Source organism: Oryzias melastigma, linkage group LG16 (genome assembly GCF_002922805.2).
Source record: "Oryzias melastigma strain HK-1 linkage group LG16, ASM292280v2, whole genome shotgun sequence".
NCBI classification, from domain to species: domain Eukaryota; kingdom Metazoa; phylum Chordata; class Actinopteri; order Beloniformes; family Adrianichthyidae; genus Oryzias; species Oryzias melastigma.
In genome coordinates, this window is record NC_050527.1 from 5,828,429 (window position 1) to 5,854,884 (window position 26,456).

Below are 26,456 nucleotides of genomic sequence, written 5' to 3' on the forward strand. Positions count from 1 at the left end.
AACAGCTCAGGGGTTATTGCCAAAGAAGTTTTTATTTTGTTAAAAAGGCATTTAGATATGAAGATCCCTAATGTTTGTACTTTATATGTAGTTTTCTAAGATTTATAGAAATTTGATTGTTGTTGGAGTTGGGATTATGACTACATCAAAGAGTTAGAAGATAAATAAAACATCATTGGCTTCCGTTCCATTTGTGAATCTATTTAATTAATGGATAATTGCTACTTATTAAAATTAACACTGATGTAAATCGACCAATTATGCATTTTTGACCTATTTATTCAGGTAAAAGTCATTATAGAGAGCTGAAAGAACAAAACTCAATGTCGTAAAAATAATTTTACAACGTGAAAATCAGCACAAATTCGATTTGGGGGTAGGTGTAAATCAAAGTTGTGTTGTTTGTACGTCTGCCATTAACGATGATGTAATGGATCAGTGTTGTACCCCGACACCCTTACTGAAAGCTGAGTAATTGCTTACTAATGACTTTATTAACAACACTTGTGCTCCTGAAAGTCACAGTTGGCACAGATGTGTCATTTAGAGCCATTAGCGTAGCAATGATTAAACGTGTGCCGTAGCCATTAGGATGGAAGAGGCTGGCAGCTCGGATGGGCTGCCGTAAGAGCCCGAGCATTAGCATGGCTTCGCTAGAATGAGTGTGCTTTAACAGCCCGGCTGCCATTAAACCCCTTAAAGCATGTAAACAGCATGGGGAAGGCAGAAGAGACGTCCTTTAGATGTGACGTTTTGATGCCAGGAAGGAAGTGCTCTCACGCACACACAGCCATTAGCTGGTAGTCGTGTGTGTGATAAAGTGCTGATTTTCTGCTGATCAAACCAATAACAGACACTTTATATGACCCCGGGGACCATCCTCAATACCAGCAAGTCTTCCATTTTCATTTCCTTGCCTGATAACTTGGTGTTTTTATGCGACTTCCTTGGGTTTTCCTCCCTTTTCTTTCCTTTTTTGTCTGAGATAACTGTGTTTTCTCTTACTCTGACACGGCCTGCCTTTGTAGCGGCAGCTCTCTTATCTTTCACACCGGTCTCCCATCTCTCCCAGCAACATCAGTCCGACTGCAGATTTGCTGATAATCCGGCTTCTTGCGGCGAGCTGATACACGGCGGGCCCTCTTTTCTCTTTATTCCTGAGTCTTGGCCTTCAACGACTTACTTTGCCTGGACCCCCCCCTGCTGAGCTGCAGAGTAGAAACCTATGCTGCTGGTGGGCCTGAAGTGTATTAAAGCAGGAGAATTACAGGGATTTAGACCGACGAACGTGGCAGCAGATCCCTCTCGGTAGACTGGCTTATGCTGTAGTGTCATAAATGTGTAAATAACACCATGTGTCAGATGGAGAAAAATGCCTGTCGTCTGAATGGGAGGAGGGGGCTGTTGCAGATGGACTGAAATGATAGCCTATGGTGGAAATTGGCCACCGTCCAGTTCATTATGTTTATAGAAGAGCAGCATATGTGCTCAGTGACTTTCCCAGCTCCGAATGATCCGTGCGAGTAATGTTATAAAGGGTGGTGTTGTGTGTGAGTCGGTGAGGGATGGAGCCAGTGGAAGATGAGGGTTTTTATTGAGCTTCGTTGGACCTCAAAGTGTCTCCAAGAGCCAGGACCAGTAAAGCCTCCCCATCTTTAAAATCTCCTTCTTGGAATGAAAAGCTCATTTCTTGTCGCACCCTTTCCACCTTTATCCCACACTCCATTCCTCACCTTTGCTCACCTTTTCTGACTGTGTTTTAATGACTTCTCTGTGAGCTCTAACTGTTCTCTTTCACATCAGGAAGGTAATTTGTCCTGTGATGTTAAATGGCTCAGCTGTTCCTTCAGCTCTCTGGCTTTGATTCTCCATCCTCCTTGCTCTCCTCTCTTCCACCACTCCTGATCTCCTCTCTGTACGCTTCCCCCTCCCTTGAACTTCTTCCTTTCTAATCTTCTTTGACTTCTACTTTTTTTCTTTTTATCTGTCTTTTCTGCAACCTTTTGTCGGCCTACTTATGCCCAACTTTCCCTCCTTGTTTTGCTTTTTTTTGCCCTCCATTTTCCTATTTCCACAACTAAATCTCCTCATTCCTCTCCATCTATCCATTCATCTTCCGATCTTCTCTCCCAGTTATGATCGCAGCTGTTCCCAGCATCCGCCCCCGCTTTCCCGTGGCGTGGCCCCTCCTCTCTCCCTCGCGCTCCCTCGATCCCTCGCTCCGGAGGACAGAAGGCAGACGCTGCACAGCACCTCCTCCTCCCTCACCGACAGAGAGAGGTAATGAGTCGCCTCAGCTGCTCGGCACAGCCTCAGAGTTTGTGTGTCTTGAGTGTGAGTCCCTGCACCTCTGGATTCAACATTGTTGCTTGGTTAGGATGCGTGTGGGTCATAATTGGGCAGCGGTCATGTTCTCTGTGGAGTATTTGGGTCTGGAGTGTTGGCACTTCTAAAAGATGCATTGCTGTTTTAGACTCCCTCTGCAGATGAGTCATTGTGAGTCTATGAAAAGGCGCCTGGCCGCTGTGCATGAAATGATGCTTTTATTCCAGGGCATTTAAAGTTAATCTCAATCAGGATAATTATAGAGCTGCACTCCACTGCTCCACATTACATCCTCCACCCATCAGCTTCTCCTTCATCTCTTTTTCCCCTTCCATCCCCTGTGATACAGCTTTGCGTCTACACCCCTGCACCAGCTCCAGGCTTCTGTGCTCCACTTCTTCCCTTGTCCCACGATCACTTCTCCTAAGCTATTCAAACCTTCTCTCTGCTATTGTGTCTCTCTCGGCCCTTTTATTTCTCTTTCTGCATCAGGATCCCAGTAGTGAACCTGTGAAGCGACTGTTTTCCGAGCGCTAAACACTTCTACGGAGCCCGAGGAGGAACGTCAATATCACCGGAGGGTGTGCCTGCAGCTCTGCTTTATTTTTTTCTCTCAAACTGTGAAAGAAGTTCAGGGATCCCAAGCGTCCGCCATTGAAAAAAAAAACTCTGTGGCTTCCCTGACGTCTATAAAATCCCAAACTCGTCTCTCTGCTGCTCACCTTTGGGACCCTTCCTCTTGCAGGAGTAAATTTCTTTCATGTGCATCACTGTGACCCCCTTTCTAGTTGTCCTCCCTGTGTAAGGCCTCCAGCGCTGCCGTGCTGCGACCTGCCATGACTAATTTACAAAGAAGCAGCTAAACAGCCATGTGAAATCCCATTACCCCAGAGATGCCATACCTGTGCTTCCACAAGTAGCAAATCAGTAGCTCAGTAATAACACCAATTTTCTTTTTTCTTTCAAATAAAAATAATTCAGGCCAACACTTAAGGAGGCTTGTAAGGGTTAAAAAGCCATTTTGGGCGTCCCTAAGCACCAAACCCAGTATTTCAAAAAGCTGTTTGGCACGGCTGCAGCCAGCACACAATGTGTTTAACATGTCACGCTCCAAAAAACGCTGTTTATTCCCGCTTTGGGCGCCTGAAATGCAAATGGTGTGGCTCCCTTCCCCTGCAGATGTACAGGACTCTGCTTTGTTTCAGCTTTGTCTCATGATTTGTTCTCTTAATTACGTGGTTGGCGTTCACCCCCCCTCTTTGTCAAAGCCTTCCCCAGAACGCCTCGTTCCTGCCGGACCGCTTAGAGGTGTGTTAAACATGGAGCCCTTCTAGCAGTGGAGATAAAATATTCAGAGCATGGATGTCTAAAGCAACCTCTCTCTGCTCAAAATCAATTTCTCCCTTAGGTGTGGATGGTACGTAACAAAAGACAGATTAATGTTGTCATGGAAATGAGAATCACTGGAAACCCACGTGTGACCAAGGGACTGATGTTGCAACGTCTTTTTTTTTTAAACCTGACAGGTTTGTGTCTAAATCTGGGAAACAGAATCATTTTCTTTGGTCTTGAGGCACTAAAGGAAAAAAATACATCAAGAAGCAGCATGTCTGTACAGCCAATGAATCTGCTGCATGCACAAGAAAACCCAGGAGACTTGCTTCAAATTGATTATTTATAAAAATGTTTTTTCTTTTCTGCCAGTAAATGTGTTACAGAGCCTTTCAAACCAAATAACAGCTTGTTTTTGGCAACTTTGAGACATGAACCCCCTTCAGTTTCACACTTTTCACACTGGAGACGTTGTGCTGGTGGTATCATGGTAGCTCGTGCAATTCCTTTAGATTTCCCGTCTTGTGACTTATAGTAACATTTGAGTAGAAATGTGGTCTTTCTGTACCATGGAACTTCAATAAAAGACTCAACATTGGCATTTTAGCTCTGCGTCTGTGTGTTTATTCCAGTAAATCCTAAACAAATCCCCTTGGGAGCGCTGGGATCCACAATGTGAAGGATAAAACCTCCTGTGTGCGCTTTCCCACAGATACTCATGTATCCTAATCTTTTTCCCCCTGAAGTGAACATTTATTCCGCTGCCTCGCATTGATTTTGACTTGGCAATAAAAACTCCTTCATGTGCCAATCATGTGTTTATAACTAAGGAGCAGCAGGGAAAGAAAAGGGGACCAAGAATAATGCAGCGGCTTGGGTCTGGAGCCTTTCCTTATCTCATCACCTCATATGGATTCGTCCTTCTTTAGAAAGATTAACAGGATGCTAAGAAAGGATTTCCTCTGTGTATAGTTTCTCAAACAAGTGTCAATAAAATCAAGGGAGGCAGGAGAAGAGAAATGCCATCGGTGTGTTTTGAGATGCCCCACAGTTGGCCGTGCGGCTAATGTTTCCTTCTCCTCTGGGCATTTTGCTGATCAATCAGAGTAATTGATTGGCTGGGCTCCACTTGGAAGTTTTAATGGCTGTACCGGGCACATACCAGCAGATGTTGCAGCAATCTGTTATCAGGACAGACAAACAACTAAATCAGAAGTAAACTCAGGAATGCAGAGTCACCGGTCACATCGGTTTAACTACTTCCTTTTTCCTCCGACAGAGAACACAGGTGTTAGAAATCACGACTCAAAGCTTGTGCAAAGAAAAAAAAAAAAGGGGGAGAAAGGAGTCAAATGCACGGACGGAAATTAACAGAATTATTTATGAAGGTGAGGAGGCCTGGTGTTGGGAGAGGGGAGGAATTGAGAAAGACAGGGCTAAATGAAACCGTCTCCTTGCTCGTCTCCATCGTGGCTGGTCAGCCATAATTGCCCCTATTACTGTCAGGCAGAATGAAGAGGGGGGGGAGTTTAAGGATGGAACCGGATTAAAGAAGTGAGAGATGGAGGAGTATGATAAATCAGGAGGAAAAGAGAAATTAAAAATGAAGTATGAATGCCCTTGTTGTGTAAGTGTGTCTAGCCAGACTGATGGCGCACATGGGGAGTTCTATAATACAATCATCTCTTTGGGGACATGCCCTAATTAATGACTTGACCTGCTCATGGGTAGCCCCCCTTCGGTGAGTTAACATTTAGAAGTGCACCCTCCAGAGATGCACTTTGAAGTGCGTTTAATAAAAGAAGTGACAGTGACATTAATAAGTCAGTTCAAATAAGTACAGAGCTTCCTTTAATTTTTTTTTTTTTTGGACAAGTTAAATTCTGATTTTATACAAGCCTCAAGTCAGCAGAAAGAAAAAAAAATGCAAAGCAGCATTTTATTCATCTAAACAACAACAAAAAGAAAGAAAGAGATTTTCCTCCAGCACTCCTCTTTATAGTCAAAGTGAACTCCGTCTTCATGTGTTACAAGTGTATTTACACTGAGAGTCTGCTTGTCAGGCTTTTGACACATGCAGTGTCAAAGCTGTTAAATCGATAAGTCAGATGCTTTCTGAATCCATGGAGTCTGTTGAAAATTCCAGGGATGTACTGCAACGTGAAAAGGAGCATCCGAGTGTCCGTGAATCAGTGAGTCCGACGGCGACGCGGTCGTCCCGTTCCAGTTTTGGTCCTCAGTTAGACTTGGACCAGATCTTCCCGCTGCCACGCAGTCTGGGTGGGACAAAGCCAGCAGAAACACTGAGTTGATGTGAGAGGCTTGTTGTTGTTGTTTCTTTTTTGAGGAAACATGTTGATTTTTATGAGCTTGTAATCATCAATGCACAACTGATGCAACCTGGATGCAAAGCGCTCTGTTCAAACAAGGAGAACTGTTTTTCTCACTGGAACTGATCTGAGTGGATTTTCTATTTTTGAAAATTAATAAGAAGTTTGGCAAATAATCAAATTCTAATTCTGTCTGTGGCACCATCATTCTCTCCTTTCAAATAGTTCGTTTTAATTTGAGGATTGAGGTTAAGCTATCATTAATTTGGAGTTTAAAACACTGAGTGGATTTTCCTCTGAATGAGGCGCGGTGTTGAATGATGGAAATTACAGGGCTCGGTGCTTCTTAACAGCGTGACAGGCAGCCAGAAAATAATCACTGCTTTCTGTTCAGCAGGAGCAACATAAACAGACACGTGGAACATCTCGGCTGATTGCTGGAGGGAAACTGCTTCTGTCGGGAAGCAGGCATGCAGGGCGTTCATATATTCAGTGACATTTTACAGTTCAGGACGGATGTGAAATTAGCCATCAGAAAGGGACGGAAAAGGAGATTTACCAGGGAGGGTCGTAGCGCTGCTGTAAAACACTTGATATGCATCTGATAATAAAACCGCTTCATGCAGACACACACTCTCTAAAGACAGACAAGCCACTTAAATTAGCAGCTCTCCTTTTGCTGTTTATTGAGGAAATGAAGACACAGCGGTTTCTGTGGAATTAACTTTAGGAGGAGCGCTGAAATAATGGCATTATCACAGTTTGGGAAAATGTCTTTTAAATGTCACGTTTTTAATCGTTCAGTGTAAAAGACTCCTATTCATTATATTTCTATAGAATGAAAGAAACTGCTGCACTAAGAGACTGAATTAAAAAAAAATCTTCTATGCACACAAGACGTTTTTTCAACTTTGTGGGAGTCAGTAAAAATATTTCAAACTTAACATAAAATGCTGAACAATGTAATCTATAAATTTACATTTAAAGTTCATGTTTATAGGATTGGGTTTCAGGGTACAGTAAAGTTACATCTCAAAACACTTCTTTTGATAATAAAAAATAAATAAACGGGACAAATAAATGTATGCTTTGATATGATAAAAACATTTATTTATTTGAAAAAGGCATCTAAAATGTATTCTTAGCTTTTTATGCAATAATTAAAACACTATAAAAAAATGATGAGATATTACTCACCCTTTCACCTTCGAACTTTTCTTGCCCGGTTGTCTTGGTTCCTGAGAGGAGGCGGGGTCTCTGGGCTCTGCAGGCTGATCAGCATCCTGATTGGAAGCAGCACCAGCAGGGGCGGGGCCTGATGATGGAGAGGCAGCACTAGCCTTTAATGTTTTCTGTAGGTTTGAGACCTAAAGCAAAAAAGAGACAGGAGAAGAATGTGTTGTTAAATAATTACATTATTCACTTTCTAAAGCAGTAATAACCCAACACTTGCAGCTAAAATCCATCAAACTTTATTTTACTGGCTTCTCCATTCAGCGTAAATAAGGCTGTACCCAGCAGGAATTCTGGACATTCTCATTTAGTCTTTTTAAACATGCATACATGTCATCTGATGCTGCTGTTTAAAAAAAAGTGGGTGTTGCTCTGTAAGTTCAAGGCAAAAATCTGCAGCCATTACACAGAACTGATTCATTTTCTAACATTTTATGACAAACAGAGCTCTTAACATCTCATGAAGCTGGCTTCTGTTTTTAAGCTCATTAATAGCAACTTATGGACATTTTTAAATAGCTAAAAATGAGCTTTTGCGTGTGTTTTCCTTTTGACAGCTTCTACAAGAGGCAGCTGTTGCATCTGTGACATGAGGGAACGTGTGAAAGAGGAAATTCTGCAGTCAAGAAAAATGAACGTTATCAGAAAATAATGACTGCCGAGGCAAAAGATGATTAATTTATTTCAGGAAATCAAAGACACCCACTCAGCCATTTAAAAGACTGTCAGTATGCACTGCAGTATTTTTTGTGTTGTTTTAAAACAGCCCATCATTACTTTAGTACCTGGACATGGAGGCATTTTTCTGAAAGAGAATATTCACAATATGGACACCAGAGCTTTAGAATGATATAGAAACAAAATGTGTCAGTTTCTGAAACGGAAATCTTTAGTTTTAGCTGAACCCCTACAGCCAAAATGAAAACCAAAAAGTGACTGTATAGAGGAACTCGTCTTCAGAATGTGATGCAAAATCATTGATTTTTACACCAGCTAACTCATAATACTGTGGAGAAAATTGCTGGTGCAACCCAGTCAAAGGCAGATGAAGAATCACTAAAATAAATAGAATTGTACTGAAAATCGAAGCCATAAAGATCAAATGTTGCTTTTTCTTTGTTCAACAGAATCTCTTAAAATAAAACAATTAAAAATTCCCTTAAAAAAGGGCAAGAAAATCTTGAAGGATTTAACTGAATAAACACGTTTAGCTAAAGTATACCAATTAGTAAAGGATGACAAAACTTTCTGTTTGCTAACTTGATTTACAAAAAGAAATAATCTCTGGGAATTAGAAAGAGAACTAAAGGCGAGCATCTTAAAAGTGAAAGGTACAGCTGCACGTCTAATTAAAGATGCACTCCAATGAAAACCGTGTTTTTGGCGTTTTTAACATGTTCTTGTGGTATTTTTCTGATGATGGAGGACATATATTAAGAAAATGTAGCTTAAAGCAGCATTTCTGAGCATTTCTTCATTCAAATTGCAGTGAATCAGGAGCAAACAAAATGCAGTTGGAAAGATTTTGTAACAGTGATGTGAGCCACAAGCTCCCTGCTCTGCTCCATTCCGATGCATTGACTTCAGATATAGATACACATTACTTTCTTGGCTGCTGATGAAATCCCAAGACTAATAATAACAAAATATTGATAATAATAATAATAATAATAATAGTAATCAAGCATTATGGCGCAAAATTTGATGCCCAATGTCAGAAAAAAAAGGGTAAAATGAAAATAGTAATTATTTCGCTTTTCCTCACTCTGTGGGTGATCAGAAACAAGACATGGATCTTACTGTATCCCCACTAATTATTCATAATTACTGTAAAATTCTCAATCAAGAAACAAGTTTTTATTTTAACCAAATCTGAACTTTACAAAAGGAGCATCTGAGGTTAAAAGCTGTTTGTCCTGCTTTTCAAAAGACAGATTAAAAATCCATGCCACATTTTCATTTGTTTTTACTGTTACTTTTGTGGGTTTGAACAATTTAAGTGTATTTGTGGTACCAGCATTTCAGGTTTTGTTATCGAAAGGAGATTTATTCTTGGATTTCAGATTTTTCAAATTCTTGAATAACTTTTAAAAACAGATATGTTAAGATCAACAATAATTTGATGAAGTATATTTATTGAGCTGCAATATTTCCTAAATACGTTGAAAACTATCACACCTTTGATACTTTACTACAATTATTCTGTAAAAAAGAAATTTTGGCAGTTAAACATTTGGCAAGAAGCAACAAAATCCCAAAAGTTAATACACTGTTGGATCTGAAAACAGATTCTAATAATAGAACAGCTTGTTATCTGTTTAGCTGCTTGTATTGTTTGTTCCAACCAGTATGAAAATAATGAAGAACAAAAGAAATTAGCAGTAAAACCACATTCAAATCAAGTTCATGTTAAATTAGGATTGTGAGGTTTAAAACAAAAAATGCAAAAATAAAAACGTAAATTAAAAAAAAAAAATCAATCAATGAAAATATTTTATAGGGTTCACCTGCATACAAAAACAGTTGAATTCCAAACAACGTTGATGCAAGACAGTATTATACTGAAGCTGGTCTGCACAGAGGGGATGATTAAAAGAAGCAGATGGGAAAGGAAAAAAAAGGAAGCAATCAAAAGGAATTCAAAATACCAAAGGGAGCCAGGAGCAAAGTAACAGAAGCTAAAGAGAAAAAAAAACATGTACAGAAGTATCTGGAGGAAAAGACAAAACCGTCGCCTGAAGAGATGAAGACTAACCTCCGTCTCCACCTGGACTTTGACCTTCAGTTGGCTCTCTCTGTATTGGTTTGCCCTGGAGACCTGCTCCTCAATCCCACAAAGCACTGCCTCACACCCCGTACACCTAAGAGAGGAAAGGCGTGGGGCGTGGAGATAGACGGCGAGTTAGAAAGATGAAAACTGACAGATGAATCCGGAAGGTTTGCACGAACACATGGAGGGGCTACTGACCACTCCTGGAGCGTGTTGATTATGTTTGGCAGCTCATTGGGGCCCAAATCACGGCCCACGCTGCAGTCTACTTCCACTTGCTGGTTCCGCTGATCCAGTTTACCCTGGATGATGTCGCAGTAAACGGCCTCAATCAGCAGGTCTTCCAGCTCCCGCACATTCTTCAGCTCCAGCTGCTGCAGGAGCAGCGAGTATGGTAGACACTGACGGGAAAAGGGAGCAAAAAATGAGAAGCAGCTTTAATCACCACGCTCACTGTTTTTGGCTAATTATTTATCTTGGTGAAAGTTTAGGTAGGCCGACAAAATAAAATTATTTAATCTTCAGAGAAAAAAAGGTGAAAAAGCTGCAGTCAAATGCTCATTTGTCTAAATGTCACTGCCAGACGAACATGAAGAAGCCAGAACTTAACAATTTATCACTGTGCAATTAAGGAAGTTCCGGGCCAAAGAGAGAAAAGCGGTGACACATTAGGGAGAATAACAAGGTGCAGAAGTGAAAAGGTTCATGTTAATGGAGTGAGAGGACGCTAATAGTAAAGGACAGATTCTGAGGATTATGAACCAATGATTTATCAGAAGCAGAAAGGCAGTGAGAGTAGGGCTGTGGATCATTACTTAGGTTACAATTTAATATGATTCACAAAAAAAAAAATCATAGATTAAACCATAATTCTTACAATTTATTAAAGAGTGTTTGAATAGTTGCTATATCTTATTATTGAATTATGAGAATTAAAATAATATGCATTTAAACAATCATTTATACCTTTATTCCAAACACAAGATTAGAATCAACTAAACATAACAGATAAAAACGCAAAGATTTTAAAATACAGAAATGGTATTTGTCACTTTAAACAATACCACAATGTAAAGTTTTTCAATCAATTTATTGGTTCACTTAAGCAGTAAAAAAACATAAACATCATTATTGCGAGTAGTTTTTCCATCCATAAAGTTTTGCTGGCAACAGTAACACTAGATAGATGACTGGAAGATGGTAAATAAAGACGCAGCATTACCTAAAGGCCATGTCACACGGCCTCTAAAGTACATTTTGTGCATATTGCACAGATGAAAATTGAATATACGTGAAAAAAGTGAGAAAAGTTGTAGCCTTTACAAAAAATTTTCACATATGTATCCTGAATGAACCACGTTAAAACAACGGAAGAAGTACGAATAAACCACCCAAGAGCACGTAAACCCGTTTTGTTGAATTTCTCCTCTTTGACATTCAGAGCACTGGGCAGAAATCACATCAGGTCAGCACCATGGACAGCACCAGCCACAGGCCCTCGAGATTGTTTGTTTTAACTCCCCTGGTCCGCACCGAGGCAGCCCGCTAGAGGGGTGGCGGGAGCCGCAGCAGGGGAGATCTGCAAGAAGGACCTGGTGCATGTCCAGAGTCGCATCTGTGCACATAGACGAGTGGCTAACGCAAAAAAACACTTGTGAGTTAGGTATATAATGCATGTACCACGAAAGACCAAAATTTCATACATGGAAAATGTTTGTAGTGGCTGTGTGACATGGCCTTAAAACCTTAATCATAACTACCATTACGGTGGCTTTCTGCAGGGTAAAAATGAGAAAATCTATACAGAATACGCAGGTACTTCACACAAAATATCAAGATTATAGACCACGTGATGAACCCGTAGAATAAAAATGTTCATGCATTTTTTTTTTTACAGTCATGCTGCGGGGCGCAGCTCAAAGGAAACACGCTAACAACACGTAAGGTAAGTCAGATGCAAGTGTGTCTTACGGAGTCCCCCCCCAAAGCTCCTCCTGGGGCCCAAACAGCCCAGAAACCCTCAGAACACATACATGTCAACCCCTGTACAGTGCATGTGATTAAGGCTTACAGAAAAATGACTCTATGACAAAAGGGGAAACACTCACAGTCCTGTATCATGTATTTTATTTTGTATCTTTAGTGGAAATACCAAAAACTCAATTAAAATTTAGATGAATATTTAGCAGACGTGTTCAGGAACGATTTCTCCATCATACTGACAGTCAAATGACATCACACAACTGATCACACGATCTTATAAAAATATTATTCTATTTAATTCTAAATATAATTAATATTTATTCGTTACTTTCTTGTATTCAAATTGTTGACTATATTTAAAGCAAAACTGTTTTTTTGAAAATAGGTAAACTGAACGTCAGTCTTTTGTTTTCGTAACCCTTGTGCTATCCTCGGCATGTTTACATTAAAAGTGGGGTCATTTGGACCCCACAAGACCCCATGAACTTTTTTTTTTTAAGGATTTATTATCTTCACTGGTGTCCGTGGCAGACATAAAATCCTTTCCACCTTTGTCATGGGAGGGATCACACATCAATATAAGGGTCGGGTCATCTGGACCCCATAAGAGAGAACAAGGTTTAATGTACAAAAAACAGAAAATGAAAATGAGAACCTTCACCGAAACTTTAATTTGAAGATCTATTTACTTCCATTATATTAGCCTATTTGGTATGTTTAGCTTTAAATCCAACATTATTCTGCATATTCTACCATTATTATAAAGATTGCAAACTAGCGATCTTGGACGCCACAAATATTCATACTTTCTTTTTCCTGGTACAAACTGTAAAGTATTCAGTACTTGCTACACCCCCAATCATGACAAATATTACTTCCATAAAAAGCAGTTATAAGCGGGACAAAGACATGTGCTTTTTTCTGCTTTATTGTTAGCTTTTCTTTCTAATTTACCTGGCAGGAATATAATCAGACGGTTTTTGGTGATCTTTTAAAGAAATGGATTTTCAGACAGAATAAAACCGAGGGGCCATATTTAAAAGAAGAACTGTCCATATTTCATTAATATCGGTGACTGCTTTATGAAGCCTGCAGCTGTGTGGCCGCTGCAGAAAGTTTGCTGTCTATTCTGGCGAGGCATTAGGAGGAAATCAATACCAAACTGCAGCTCATCTGAACTTCTATGTAAAACTGCAAAAAGGGAAATAATGAATATGTACCTTGAGGTTGGAAGCCAAGCTAATAATGGAGAGATGCCGCAGTTTGTTTCTTTGAGCTGGAGTCAATTCTGGAAGAGAGGCTGCTCTCTCTAAAGCAGAGACAAAAAAAAAAAATGAATAAATGAGACAAGATGACAGAAAACATACCAGGTCAGTATTTAGTCTCACTTTGCTGAGGGCCAAACAGTCAAGAATAATTGAGAGGCTAGTTAATACTCTGAAAGGCAGTTTTATACAATGCTCTGCTGGTTGGTGTTAAGTTGTTTATGCAGTCAGACAACAGAGTTGGAGGAAAGTTGGGAGTAGCTTTGTCTCCAGCGACTGTGTGCTGCAGTCCTCCCCCCCGGTGACAGGACTCAGACCCCCTCGAGACGGCAGCTCTGACAGCTCCTCTAAGAGCTCCACTACACAGCCCTATGAAAGTAAATGTGCTTCCTGACAGCGTGACTCAAAAGGGAAGGAAACAAAACGCTGCCTTACATTATTTTTCCGAGCTGTTGGTTGATAACGGCATAAAACGAAGCATAATTAAAACTTTCATTCTCGTCGAAGCTTCCTGATGCATTACACAGAGGGCAAATGGAGTCAGGAAAAAAATTAGTTTACTGTCCATCTGTGCCGGAGCTGCTTTGGCACAGAAAACTATCAGATAAATACAACACTTGAGGGAAACTTGCTAATTATGAAAGTGATCCATTAATTTTATCTAGTAATGAACTGTCTACGAAGTCTCAAGTGAGAGTCTTCAAAGATTTGGTGGTAAAGTGTGCGTGTTGCTGGAAGAAATACAGCTTAATAAAAGAGTTCCAGCCCATTACTTATTTACATAGTGCTGTCACTGCAATACCTTTGTAGTCGCAGTAGGTTCCATAGGCAAAGAGGTTGAGGAGATGGTACACTGGTGCATGGGGGCCGTTTTCCAACTATGGTTTGAAGGAAACACAAAAGGTGATCTATTACTCTTTAGAAGTTAATTTTTCCTTAGAAAAGCCACATAAACTTTGACTTTCTACAGTATCCGAACACATCTGAGGAATTTCTCTATTTGCTTAATTTCCCTCCAAGGATCAATTAGATACGTTTAAAATTAATTTAACTGATTAGTCTTAGGAGGATTGCATTAATATGCTGCATTTCAATGAGTCACTACTGTTTTTTTTTTTTTACTCCAACTTTATTATTAAAGGAGTTTTAATACATTTTTATTTCTAATTGTAGCTTAAATCACAAACTCACCTGAGGAGGCAAATGTTACCAAACTCCACTTTTTCAATTTAGACGGTTGTTTACAAAGACTAAAAAGTGAAATGGGCTTAGCTGGAGGTTAAGTGCCTCCTCTAACCGCTTCACTGATTGGTTACAGAGACAAAAGGAAAACTGGATTTTCAAGGAAAAAAAGTAATTTAAGGGAAAATTTAGTTTTAATCTTTGAATTTTTCCTTCTTGCAGAAAGACAAAATGTTGTGGAAATTATGAGCTATAATTATTGGCTATCCTAAACATAAAATAGAACTATAAATATATTTGACGTGAGGGAAACTTCAGCTAAAAACCCTTTATTTGACAAGTTGTGCTAGAACATAAATATTAAAGCTAAAAATTAAACAGAAAATCAAAGCTGGAGTTTTCAATTAAAAAGCTTTTTAAACTTTCATAATGTTTGTTTTAGGGAATAAGTTTGAATAAATTGAAATTAATTACAGTGAATATTAACCAGAGTCTGAGAATTACATGCATCCAATAATGATACACTCCATGAAGCAGAATTACAGCAGATTAATTTGATCAGACAGCTGAAACCTACTGTAGGTGCTTTCTCTGCCCTGTATGGCATAAACACAGGGCTGCAAATGCAATTCCTACTTTCCTCAGGTGTTCAATTTTCTGCTACGATGCTTGGCTTCCATATAACGAACAAGAAACCACGTTTTAAGCATTTGGTAAATACAAAAAAATGTAATTTGACTGTTTAGATCATAAAAAACTCATATTTTTTGGCAAATAAACCCCCTGGAAAAGTGTTTGATTTGTTCTTTGTGGAGCTTTGGAGAGAAACTACAATGTTTGTGCAGCATTTTGACGTGATTTTTATTTTTTATAAATACATTTCATGTTATCCTGAAGAAAATAGTGTTTTTAGAAACTAATTTTACAACATGCGACTTGAATAACTGAAGCACATATGTATTTTCTAATGACATATCCACTATAACTCATGTGTTTATGGGTAATTTAGAAACAGCTTTTATCAAATTTCACCCAAACCTCATACAAGATACCAAGGAGTTAAAGGACACAAATAAATCAGCTTCTTTACCTCTCTGACATTTGGCAGCTCCAGGATGTCAGAGAAAACATACAGGCCGGGGGTCTCCAGCAGAGAGCTGACAGCCTGGGCCAGAGCTGAGCCTGACAGAGAAAGGAGCTGCTCCACCTCCATCTGATGCCAGGGGACACAAATAAAACACAGAGAGCTCATCAGACAACAAGTAGTGGAGCTTGAATCCACAAATAATAAATAAGGAAATACTAACTAATTACTATTTTCCATTTTAAAGAAAATAATTAAAAGTCATACTCTACAAAATAAATAAATAACTTTCACAATGGTGTTAACCGTGTGACTTCAGAACATTCATGCTTTCAAGTTCTCCCCTGCAAATGGGATTTTACTTTTTTCTTCCTTTAGTTTTGTGTCAAAAGCTGATGATTTTTCAGCAGTACACTGAAACTCAAACTACCTGAAAAATCACTTGTGGTGGGAGTGTGCCTGCACACGGCAGCACCCCCAGGGGCAATAAGTGGAGTGAGTAAATAGCTCTGCATGCATATTTATTAACAGTCCCTGCAACATGCACTTTGGGCTGAATAATTATTCAAGCAATCCAACAAATCTGCCTTATAATTTTGTAGATAATTACAACTTAAAAAAAAATAAGTGCAACATAATATTGCACAGACTGCCACAGGCACAAAAGATATCCAAAATATATATATTAAAAAGCAGCAACAATGAAAATCAGTTTGATCCTTCGCCTTCTATTTCTAAGTTGCCATAACTGACAACTATAACAGTGTTAAAACAGTCTTTTACCGACTTTGATGTGATATTTTAGGATCTTAAATCCCAGCAGACACATACTGGGACACAAGGGAAGTATTACAAATGCAGGATAAAATTATTGCAGTTGCATCAGACTAGCTTCATTACCCAAGGCTACTTCCTAAAATGAACGCGTCGGAGAATCTGGGAACACAAGATAGTAATTGTCTACTTGGTTTTTATTACTCTCGGCACACGCTGATAGGATGTATTTATTTTGACACGAAAAATCTAAGACATTCAGATGCAGAAATGAAGATCTTTCACATGCTATCCCACCGGACCACCATCAAAGAGGGCCAAAGAGCGCACTTCCAAACAAGCTGAACAGATGAGGATACATGTGCTGGGACCAATCAAATTAACCTACTGCGTGTCTCAGAAGCAGCGCTTCTTATAATTCATGGTATTTTTCAAAGTCAAACCAAGCTCTGAATCTAAAGCTTTATTGAGTTCATCTTCAGACAGTTCCTGACTTCTGAAAGAGGGAAAACCCAGGTGTCTCTTTCAAGGAAGAATATCTCTAAGCAAAATTTTTAAACCTGTAATGTGAATACCTAAAAATGTGGTATTGCAAAAGTAAAAAATAAAACTAAAATACAAAAGTCAACTGGTTTCTAATCAAACACAGTTTTGAAAATGATAGCTAAAAAAATATATTTGAATACTTCTTTATAGTATCTTGTAGAAACGTTTTTTTAATCACAGATTATTGCAAAAATAATTTCAAGATAAGTAAATTAGATTTAAAATACCAACAAACAATTTCCTTGTACTGTCAATTTGTTCTTTTATAAATGTATTTAAATATTTATTTTAAAATAAATATGTTTAATTTATTAATAAATTCAAAGGGAAATAAGAACATTAAAATCTGTCTTGTGGAAATTTTGAGTACTCTTAATTTTATTATAGAGACGTTCAATTCTCTCTTCTTTTTCTCTTCATCTCTCAATCTTTTGAACCAAGAAAAATGTGTTCTTAAGAACACATCTCTGACTTTGAACATGACTGCAAAGCAGTTCTAAAGACTTTCACTCTCAAAGCCAGATTCTAAATCAGAAGAATTCGAGCTCAGATGATGTGGTGCTGCCATAAAGCCCAGAAAACTGGGTTTTAATTTGTCATTTAGCAGAAAAAACAAACACGTAGCCTTAGCTAAATAATGAAAGTGCAGCATAAATATGCATAAAAACTGACAACAGAACTGCTCTCAAAGTTTTTCCCCTCGTATTTCCTCATTTCTTTAATTGGGAAAAATCTGTCATTCTTAGGAGTTAGTAACTGGGTTAACACATTACAAAAGGAAGTAGCTACACTAAAAGTAAAAATTGCTTTACAATTTTTACATTAAGTGCATTTTACTTTTTATAGCATAATTTACTTATTCCAGTCACTGGTGGTAAAACTGCATATTACTGGTCTTAAAAATACATTTTAGGGCTGGGCTTCTCATGTTAGAACTCCTTTTCCTGCTTTAATAACAACAATCTCTGCAGTCTACTTTATATGTTCATTTGTACACCAGAGAAGGCTGATACTGTTTGTGAATATACGTTTCATCTGGTTATGCTGTGCTAAAATACACTCAGTGCCCCCCAATTTATGAATGTATTGGAAAGTTATACTTGAAAAGGAAGAAGAGAACTATACTTATTTATTTATGTTTACAAACATATACAATCTAAATGAACAGATCTCAGATTTGTACAGGTGAGTAAATTATCCTTATTTAAATCTTTGACAGTTTTCGTATCACTGTTACTGCAGAGGAACAAAAATTTGTATTAAAAATATATTTCCCCATTAACCAAACCATATTTAACTTTAAAATAATATTGAATTTCACTTCTATTGATTCCTCTATTAGTCTAAAATTGCCTTAAATGTCATTGACAATGCAAACAGTATGAATAAATGACCAGGAACACTGATCATGAACCAACAGTTTTTGATATGTGGGCCTTACTAAGGACATGGCTTTGTGAAGTCAAAACGAGTTAGGTGACAAGAACGTTGCTTGAGAACTGAGTTATATACACAAACACACACACAGCAGTCAAAAGTTATAAAACACCACAATTATTTCCAGTTCAAGGTGGGGATAAGGTAAAGTCGAATAAACAACTTGAAAGGGAGCAAAAGTAAGTTGTGATCTGCACAAGGTGTGAAAGAGAAATAAAATGGTAAAGGCTACATAAAACAAACAAAAAAATCACTGAGAGCCATAACAAACCAGCTTTCACTTATCTGTGCATTTGGTATGGGCCCTGGGGCAGAAAATTTCACACTGTATGCCCTTCCTGACACAACCCTGTATTTTATCCGGGCTGGGGACTTGCACAGGGAGACCCAAACTTTGACCCATTGTGGCTACATAGTTAGGCAGCAACGCCTAATTTAGATTAAACTGGGTCTAGGGACCCAGTCCTGCATGCAGCCAACTGAGCCATCCAGACGCTTAAAACTAAGAAATTGAGTTTACATCAGAGATACAAAACACTTCTTGTGTTCCAGAGTAGACAAAACATATTTAAAAATCAAAGCTGTTATGTGCAATAGAGCTTGATTAAGCCTTAAAAGTCAGTCATACAACTAAGTGTTCCACTTTTTTTAATTAGTAACAACGTTCTCTGTTTGCAAGAGCGAGGGAGGAGAACACTGTGGTACCTAATCCTCCATAACAACTTTTCACAGCTAAAAGTAGTGTGTTGTTTCAAAAAAGCCAAGAAAAAAGGCAGCTAACAAAGAAAAAGTGATAGGCCATCATAACACACAAAAATGTTGATCTTTCAAAACAGTGAAACTGCAAAAAAGTCAAGGTATCAGTACAGTTATTTTTAGCATAATAAATGGCTCTAAAATTATTTAAAAATCTGACAGAGATCTGTCAGACCCAAAGTTGCAAATAAATCAGTTTCGGAAAGTTAACAACTTCTCTAAAGGGCAGCTCAAATGACAACAGCTTCAAAAGCAGCTTAATTATGGTCACTGTTAGTGTCAGTTTTAACTGTGAGCAGAAAACTCAAAACTTTAGGGTTGACAGGAAAATCTGCAGTAAGAAGTAAATTGCTGTCTGGACAACTGAGCAATGCAGGAAGAAGTAATAGAAAGATGAATCAAAAATCTAAATCTTTGGTTCATCACACAGAATCTTGGTTTGGTAGCGTTGGATATCATTCCAAAAGTTTATAACAATGTCAATTTTGATAATCTGAAATCAGGAATACTATTTCCTGATTCCTTTTTCGCTACCAGTTTTAAGAAACACTCTATTTTAAATAAAATTACATATTATATTATTACAGAAATTTGGATTTTATTTGAAATGTTAACTCTTTTTAAATGCTTATCTCTTGAACAAAGAAACAAGCACAAAAATGAATATGATTTTATTAAGAAGATATATCAGTGAAAGTAGTTTTAACAAAGTTTAGACACTACTATCCATGTTGTGTACTGTATGTGAGAATTACATCCACTAAACATCACCTGAATCAACCACGCTGCGTTTACTAGTCCACTAACACTGACAAAATGTTTATAATGAACAAAAAAAAGAAAGACAAGCTCTTTCAATATTCAGTAGCATCACAACATCCAAGTAGGTATAAAACCCGGCCGTACACAGCCAAAAAGGTGAAAGGATGGCCCACAGAGTGTGACATCTATTGACAAACACAGAAGAGGACTTATGGACGTATGATGCTGGATCTCGGGTCAGTGACTTAACCAGAGTGATGTAGCCAAAGCAAACACAGCTACCACATAGTTCTCCAGCATCTAGTATGGTTTAAAATGGTCAGGAGATCCTCCTACATCAATACAAAGGCCAAAACATAAAACCACACTATGTCTGAACAACCTGAGGAATTAAACACAACATCACAAACTTATAAAAAAATAAAATAAAATAAAATAAAAAAAAAGAGTGAACCACACAGTCTCCAGACTTGAAGCCTATTGAGCTCGTTTTAAATAAACTAAAATAATTATATTACATACCTTGAAAATCATAGGTAAAAATGTAAAAACACACACAAAACTTCATAAAAGATAGAAAAATATTTATACTTGAGCAGAGTAACATTGTTAAGATATGGATTATTTAAACAATCATACTTTTTAAATGCATTTACAATAAATAAAAGTACACCCTCGAATGGGCATGACACTGACTATTTCTGCACAGTGCAGTTGAAAAATAATTTTCGGATTTTAACTAAAACTGTTTTATTACAATATTAATAATACATACTTTCCGGGGGAAACCCGTTTTTTAACAATAAAGTTTGTGAAAACTCAGTTTAACTACCTGCGGATCATTATTTGCACAAATGTGACGCAAAATAATTATGTAAAATTTAAATACATATATGTCTTAAATTATTATAATCCTTCATAAAGCGATCGGACTAAACACCGTTTTTTTAATATTTTGTCTTCAAGCTGAATGTGTCATGCTAGCTCGAATGCTAATAGAGCTTTGCATTGGGATTAGATCGTTGACGGCAATCGTATAGGCCTCAAGGCAATTAAAACCCTTCTAGAGTTTAATTCACACAGCAACAGGACATTAAATATTACTTATGTAAAAAGGTGGAATGAAAACCGTTACTAAAATAAAATAAATATGGCTCGAAATGCTCAAAATGTACCTTATTATGTTGGATTTTAGCAGATAACCTCCTCCTCAACTGTTCAGTTCCGCTCAGCGCACGTACGACAACAAAGCAACGTCCTCACTGATTGGACAACAAAATGAAGTGGGCGGGACAAATCCGCATCTCCCCGGTTTCTACCACCGATCAGAAAAAACAGTGGCCTCTAGCGGCAATTCACTGTAAGTTTGTTCTGAGTGCTGGACACTGGTGTTTAGACATACCTCTAAAGAATTCTATAAGCATTCACTTAATGATTAAATGGAAAGATATTCTAAAACCAAATAGTACTGTTTTTTCCACTTGGCCTTTTACTTGAGAAATGATGGTCAAGTGCTGGGTTTTGAATCCATCCTTAAGAATGAACACAGACATGCCAGACAATAAAAAGGCTTTTTTTTTAAATCCTTGATCTACATTGCTGTAAATTTACAAGTTTTCTTATGTATGAGTGTGCTTATCAATATTAAATTGTATTGTTTGGAGCAGTGGTTGTGAAATTCCAGTTACTTTTAGTTGTTTATAGTTAATATAGTTTTAAGTCCTATAACAGATAAACCCTACCCAAAAAAAAAAAAGATTGTTTTATTTGAGTTCTATACTTTACACTCAAAAAGTGGTGGTAGGTATTTTGCTTTTGCTGCATTATAGGCAGAACTAAGAACTTTGTGAGGTTCAAAATTTCAAGTATTTAAAGACCAATTGAATTTTGAATTTTTTGTGTTTTTACCATATCATTATAGCATTTTGTCATGATTATGGACATATATAAAGCAAATTAGGCTTGAAATTGTGTTTCCAAATATGTATTTATTCCAATTACTGTGAATCAAGAACAGAAAAAAATGCAGTTTTTTTTTTAATTAATTTGGCTAAAAACAGCAAAATCATAATTAAAAGACAATTGGGAATGCTTTTGCATTCGATCAAAAATGATTGGAGTAGAACTTTTGACTTTTACAGAGAACTGAACCCACATTCGTGACACTTTTCTTTAATTATCAGTGTTCTTTTCGCTTTCTTTAAAAAGAAAACACATTTACAGTTTATTAAAAGTGTTGCCAAGAATGAAGAACATAAAATATGTGATAAATTATTACTTGTTTTCATCATCTGTTTCAAACTCTGGGTGAAGTTGAAGGAAGAGCACAGGTGCTATTCTGGAGATGCTTAGTATGAGTCAGAGCACATTAGTTATATAAAAAAAGTGTTAATGTGAAAGAAAAACGTGGCTGTAAAAGTATCACCAATATGTTCTAATGGCAAACTATCACACTCAGCAACCCATGAGTGCATTTGTACATTTTTTTAGAACTATTTTCAATGGTGTTAGTCATTTCCCATGACTCTCAACAACAGTTATTCTTGGTTAAGTGCTGTTCTGGTCTCCTATGATTTAATTAACAGTATTTTTGCTGAATGGGCGTGGCATTAAGGTCCACTCTCGTCATCTTTTGATCTATTGTAGAAGTGTTCCAGTGGTCTTTAAATTAGGCAATTTTTAGCCAAAATCAAATAATTTATATTGTTTTCTCTGACAAATTCATCAAAAATTTGCCTCTGAGTTGTGGCCGTCCTGGTTTTCCATCATTTACACTTCTTCCCACTAGCTTACAGCCACTCTCAACCCCAACATAAAATTACAGGGGCAACAAAAATTCTGAGACAAGAAAAATGAAGACGTTAATGGATCTATTTGTCTGCAAGTCATAGCACCTGAATGTAATGGTGCAGTGGGACCCATTTCACTTGGTGTGTCACAAAAGGGAACTTTTTTCAAATTCCATTTTCAAACTTCATTCAAATTTGAAAGAAAATACTCAGAAATTCAGTTTTAATCTTAAATGATTTAGTGTGCCTGCCAACATTAAAACAAGAACATAATTTTTACAGGAGTGAGTTTTTAAGAAAGACAAACACAAAAGTTTTGAAAGTGATAGAAAGTATTAAAATACTTTTTTTAGTCTGCATTTTTTGTAAATATTTGATGTTATGAATTTTCTTTTTTTTATTATGAAAGTCGGTTTACTGTTAAAAGTTTTCAAAAACGTATTTTATCTTAATTTTAAATTTCCTTAAAAAGGGAAAATATGTGTATGAAAGGATAATATTATGCACTCAAAAAAATAAATACAGCAAGTTTACCTTCATTTTTTTAAGTACAATTATTACACTAGAAATTCCATTCAGTTGTCTTCCAAAAGCATGAAACAACAGCGAAAAGAAAGAAAACAAACAGACTGAACTGTTTGTCCCAGATGTGTACACCCTCATTAACACCACTCTGCAATTATAATTCACACGTTACAAAACCTTGTACGCCATCAAACTCCAGATAACTCACACCAAGGTTGCAGACTTTAACATACAGCCGGTTGCCTGGATACGGATGTCACTTATTAAATTCTCTTCCACACCAATGTGACGGAGTTAATTTCCCAAACGGAGGCAAATTAACGCTATCAGTTACATGTGAAACAATATTCATAATTTAAACCAGAAAGTTGAATTTCTCCTTTCCAAAAGTCAACAAGATAAAGTGACCTTGCCTTGTAAAGAGATATGTGTGTTTGTGTGGAAGGGAGAGGGAAGATCACTGCTGTGCACAGACATGCGCGCACACACACGTCACAGATTTTCTCGTCTTGTGGACAGCATGCAGTAACCTACCCAATTAAGGGGAACGAGCAACACCTGTGCTGGTCAGCAGGGCTGTCAGCTGCTCCGTTCTGCTTTGCACAAACAGTTTCATTACTTCAAAGGACACTGCAGTAACTTTCATCATAATCCTAACCATTCCTCTAACTAATTACTGTCTTGCCTTTATGTTTGTTTAATTTTTTTTTCTGAGACTTTCTTTTGGCTTAACAAGACAAACAAGTCTTTTATTGTTCTATTTTGGTGCCACAGTGTGAGTAACACCTGAACCACACACACATCACACACTCTGCGTACACTCTGTTCCAGGGTGAATCGTGCGGCTGCTCGTCTTCTCACAGCGCCAACCGCTGTTTCATTGCCAGTTCAGCTTGTCACAGCTGAAATAGTAACTTCCATCTTAACGTGAACCCCATTTTCAAGAAACGCTGCTGCTTTACTGCTAATGAGACAGATAGAGAGAGAAACCACAAATTTAGGTCAACAGGAAATTGTGCTCCCCAATGTTTGATGTACAGTAAGTCAGGCCGCTCGTCTGTGACCAGCTGTGTTTTAGGGCACTAGAGTCCTCACGCAGAGCACAGGATGTGACATATGTGCCCTGATTTTAAATAATAGAATAAAGATTGTGAAGGTGCTTTAAAGGCCAGCTGGTAATAAAGAAAAATAGTAGTGGAAGTTGCAGATAAAAAAAATAAAAACTCAATTCGATTCATTGCAGTTTATCTATTGTTTATAGCACCATATCACAAAAGGGTGCTGTAGAGAGAAAATAAGATCAGCTCAAAATGTTATGATCTAGTTCAGGCTGAATTGTAATGACCGTCATAAAAAATAGTATTGCCAAAAAGCAGAATCAAGAGAGTGCAGCAAAAATGTCTTCACCAATACAATTACCTGAACTGCAAAAGTGGAGAGAAATGTCCCCCTTTAAATAGAAAAGAAACTCCTATCAGATCAGAGAAGACGGGAAAAACTGGAACACCTGCTATACGGAGGAAAGAGACAGCCAGTTAGCAGCTGCAGTAACGGCAAAACACGCAGAGAGAAAAGAAGACATCACACAGATGTGAGTGTTTTTTCTAGGAGCCTATTGAAGTTTTGTTTTCAGGTGTCAAAACCAGATATGACATTTTGTTTTACCTCAAGAATAACAGTGAAGCATGGCAGCGGTAACATCATGGTCTGTAGTAAAGTTTAGAAAAAGAGTTGCTTCAGTGTCAAAATAGAGAAAAGTTGAATCAGTAAATACAATTTGGAAAATATTGCTTGAGGTTTAATTTTAAATACAATTTTCAACCTTTCCACGTACTTTCCTGGGAATGTTTGAAATTAATACATTATCTCTATGTTCTGGTTTCAAGGAATAAAAAAACTTTAACTGTAAATGTTTGTGGTTAGCAGATAACACTGGAGTTCATAGGTCTTTAAAATAACAAACCAGAGGAACAGATGTTCAAAACCACAAGTTTCGTGTGAACACAAGCTCATGAATTGATGCACTTAATTAACAGATTATGATGTTTTTGTTCCTCATTTACAGAAATACTGTTCTTTTCGTCATACATCTTTAAAGGTTAAGTGTTTTTTTTTATCCATTAAGCACTCCATATGCATATGTTGTTTTTTTTTCTTTCATAATGATGGAGGTACAACATTTCACAATAAATTCTGTATTTCTCCATATATATATATATATACATATATATTCTTTTTGTTTTAACTGTAAATTAAAAACAATTTGGTTTAAACATAAACTTTTGTGAGGTAATTAAATGGCAAAATATGAAGGTGAGAATCTATGTTTACATTGTCTGATGATTGAATCATAGCTTCTAATTTGTGCCAAAAAACACAAAGCTTTTAGTGACTGCTAGTATTTCAAGAGGACTCCCAAAAATTCATTTTGAACATTTAATACTGTTTTTAGTTTCCTCCATGATCCATGTGGTAATATACACAATTATACAGAAGGCAGAACTTTTTAATAATACTATTTATTTTATTTGGTCTTATTGTATGCCACATAAAGTGGTATCAGAACACTTGTTTTCTATCATAAATGTCCCAATATTTCATTTCCAGTAGCCATTAACAAGGTTTTCCTATTATTTCCTTTTTTTTCTTGTTGTAGATATTTTCCAATGTGAAAATTTTACATAATTGCCTCCCTGCAGTGCATCCATCAGATGTGTGTGTGTAAATGTGTGCAATAGTAATGGATGAAGTGCACACAACCCCAGTGGTGTTTGTTTCAATTGAGGGTGTCCTCACTAGAGCATTATCAGCGGCTGCTGTCAGACACTGTTGGCCCAGCAGGAGAAATATTTCACAATTATAGACTTTTGTGCTTTTTCTACTACATGACCCTCACCGGACTGGAGAGAGCGCTTTATCTTTTTTATTGCCAATTACAGGTGTCTGAGCTACACCGAGCCGAAATGAAGAGAGAATGAACAGCCTGCACATGTGTGAGACTGGCAGGAGACCGGAATGGACTTTGGAGAGGAAAGAAAGGCAGTTGGTCTGTGACAAATTTTAGGTTGTGTTACACTAACCTAACATGAATCAGCATATGATGGGGCCCTTTAAAGACTGTCACACTCCAAACCATCTTTTGATCTATTGTAAAAATGTTCCCAGTGCTCTTTTATTTGTGATTATTCAGTTTTTTGTCAAATAAATACATAATAATAATAATAATAATGATGTCATTTTCTAGGATATAGTTTCTGCAGAGTGGCAGAAGTTCATTAGACATTCTCCTCTGAGTGGAGCAGGAGTAAGCCTCTCTTCATTTCCCATCATTCCTTAGTTGACACTCTGCTAGCTTACAGCCCC

The 26,456-nt window shown here is 37.5% G+C and overlaps 2 protein-coding genes across 4 annotated transcripts in view; one reads left to right on the forward strand and one right to left on the reverse strand.

Moving 5' to 3' along the window:
• Positions 1-4,263, forward strand: part of pianp (PILR alpha associated neural protein) — a 6,484-nt gene extending 2,221 nt beyond the window's left edge. Inside the window, exons 4-5 of one of the 2 annotated variants that reach the window (XM_036216102.1) lie at positions 2,134-2,280; positions 2,818-4,263. In XM_036216102.1, coding sequence (XP_036071995.1) covers positions 2,134-2,280; positions 2,818-2,839 — 169 coding nt within the window. In that variant the 3' untranslated portion in view covers positions 2,840-4,263. Of the gene's footprint in view, positions 1-2,133; positions 2,281-2,674 lie in introns of both variants that reach the window. The other variant, XM_036216101.1, reaches the window with a different exon arrangement.
• cops7a (COP9 constitutive photomorphogenic homolog subunit 7A) overlaps positions 1-21,079 on the reverse strand; it is a 22,239-nt gene extending 1,160 nt beyond the window's left edge. The window contains exons 1-8 of one of the 2 annotated variants that reach the window (XM_024267876.2): positions 20,955-21,079; positions 15,511-15,633; positions 14,041-14,116; positions 13,194-13,282; positions 10,189-10,391; positions 9,976-10,081; positions 7,185-7,354; positions 5,427-5,933 (exon numbers count right to left, since the gene is read on the reverse strand). In XM_024267876.2, the coding sequence (XP_024123644.1) occupies positions 5,894-5,933; positions 7,185-7,354; positions 9,976-10,081; positions 10,189-10,391; positions 13,194-13,282; positions 14,041-14,116; positions 15,511-15,633 (807 nt within the window). In that variant the 5' untranslated portion in view covers positions 20,955-21,079 and the 3' untranslated portion in view covers positions 5,427-5,893. Of the gene's footprint in view, positions 1-5,426; positions 5,934-7,184; positions 7,355-9,975; positions 10,082-10,188; positions 10,392-13,193; positions 13,283-14,040; positions 14,117-15,510; positions 15,634-20,954 lie in introns of those variants that run through there. The other variant, XM_036216100.1, reaches the window with a different exon arrangement.
• Positions 21,080-26,456: the final 5,377 nt, after the last annotated feature.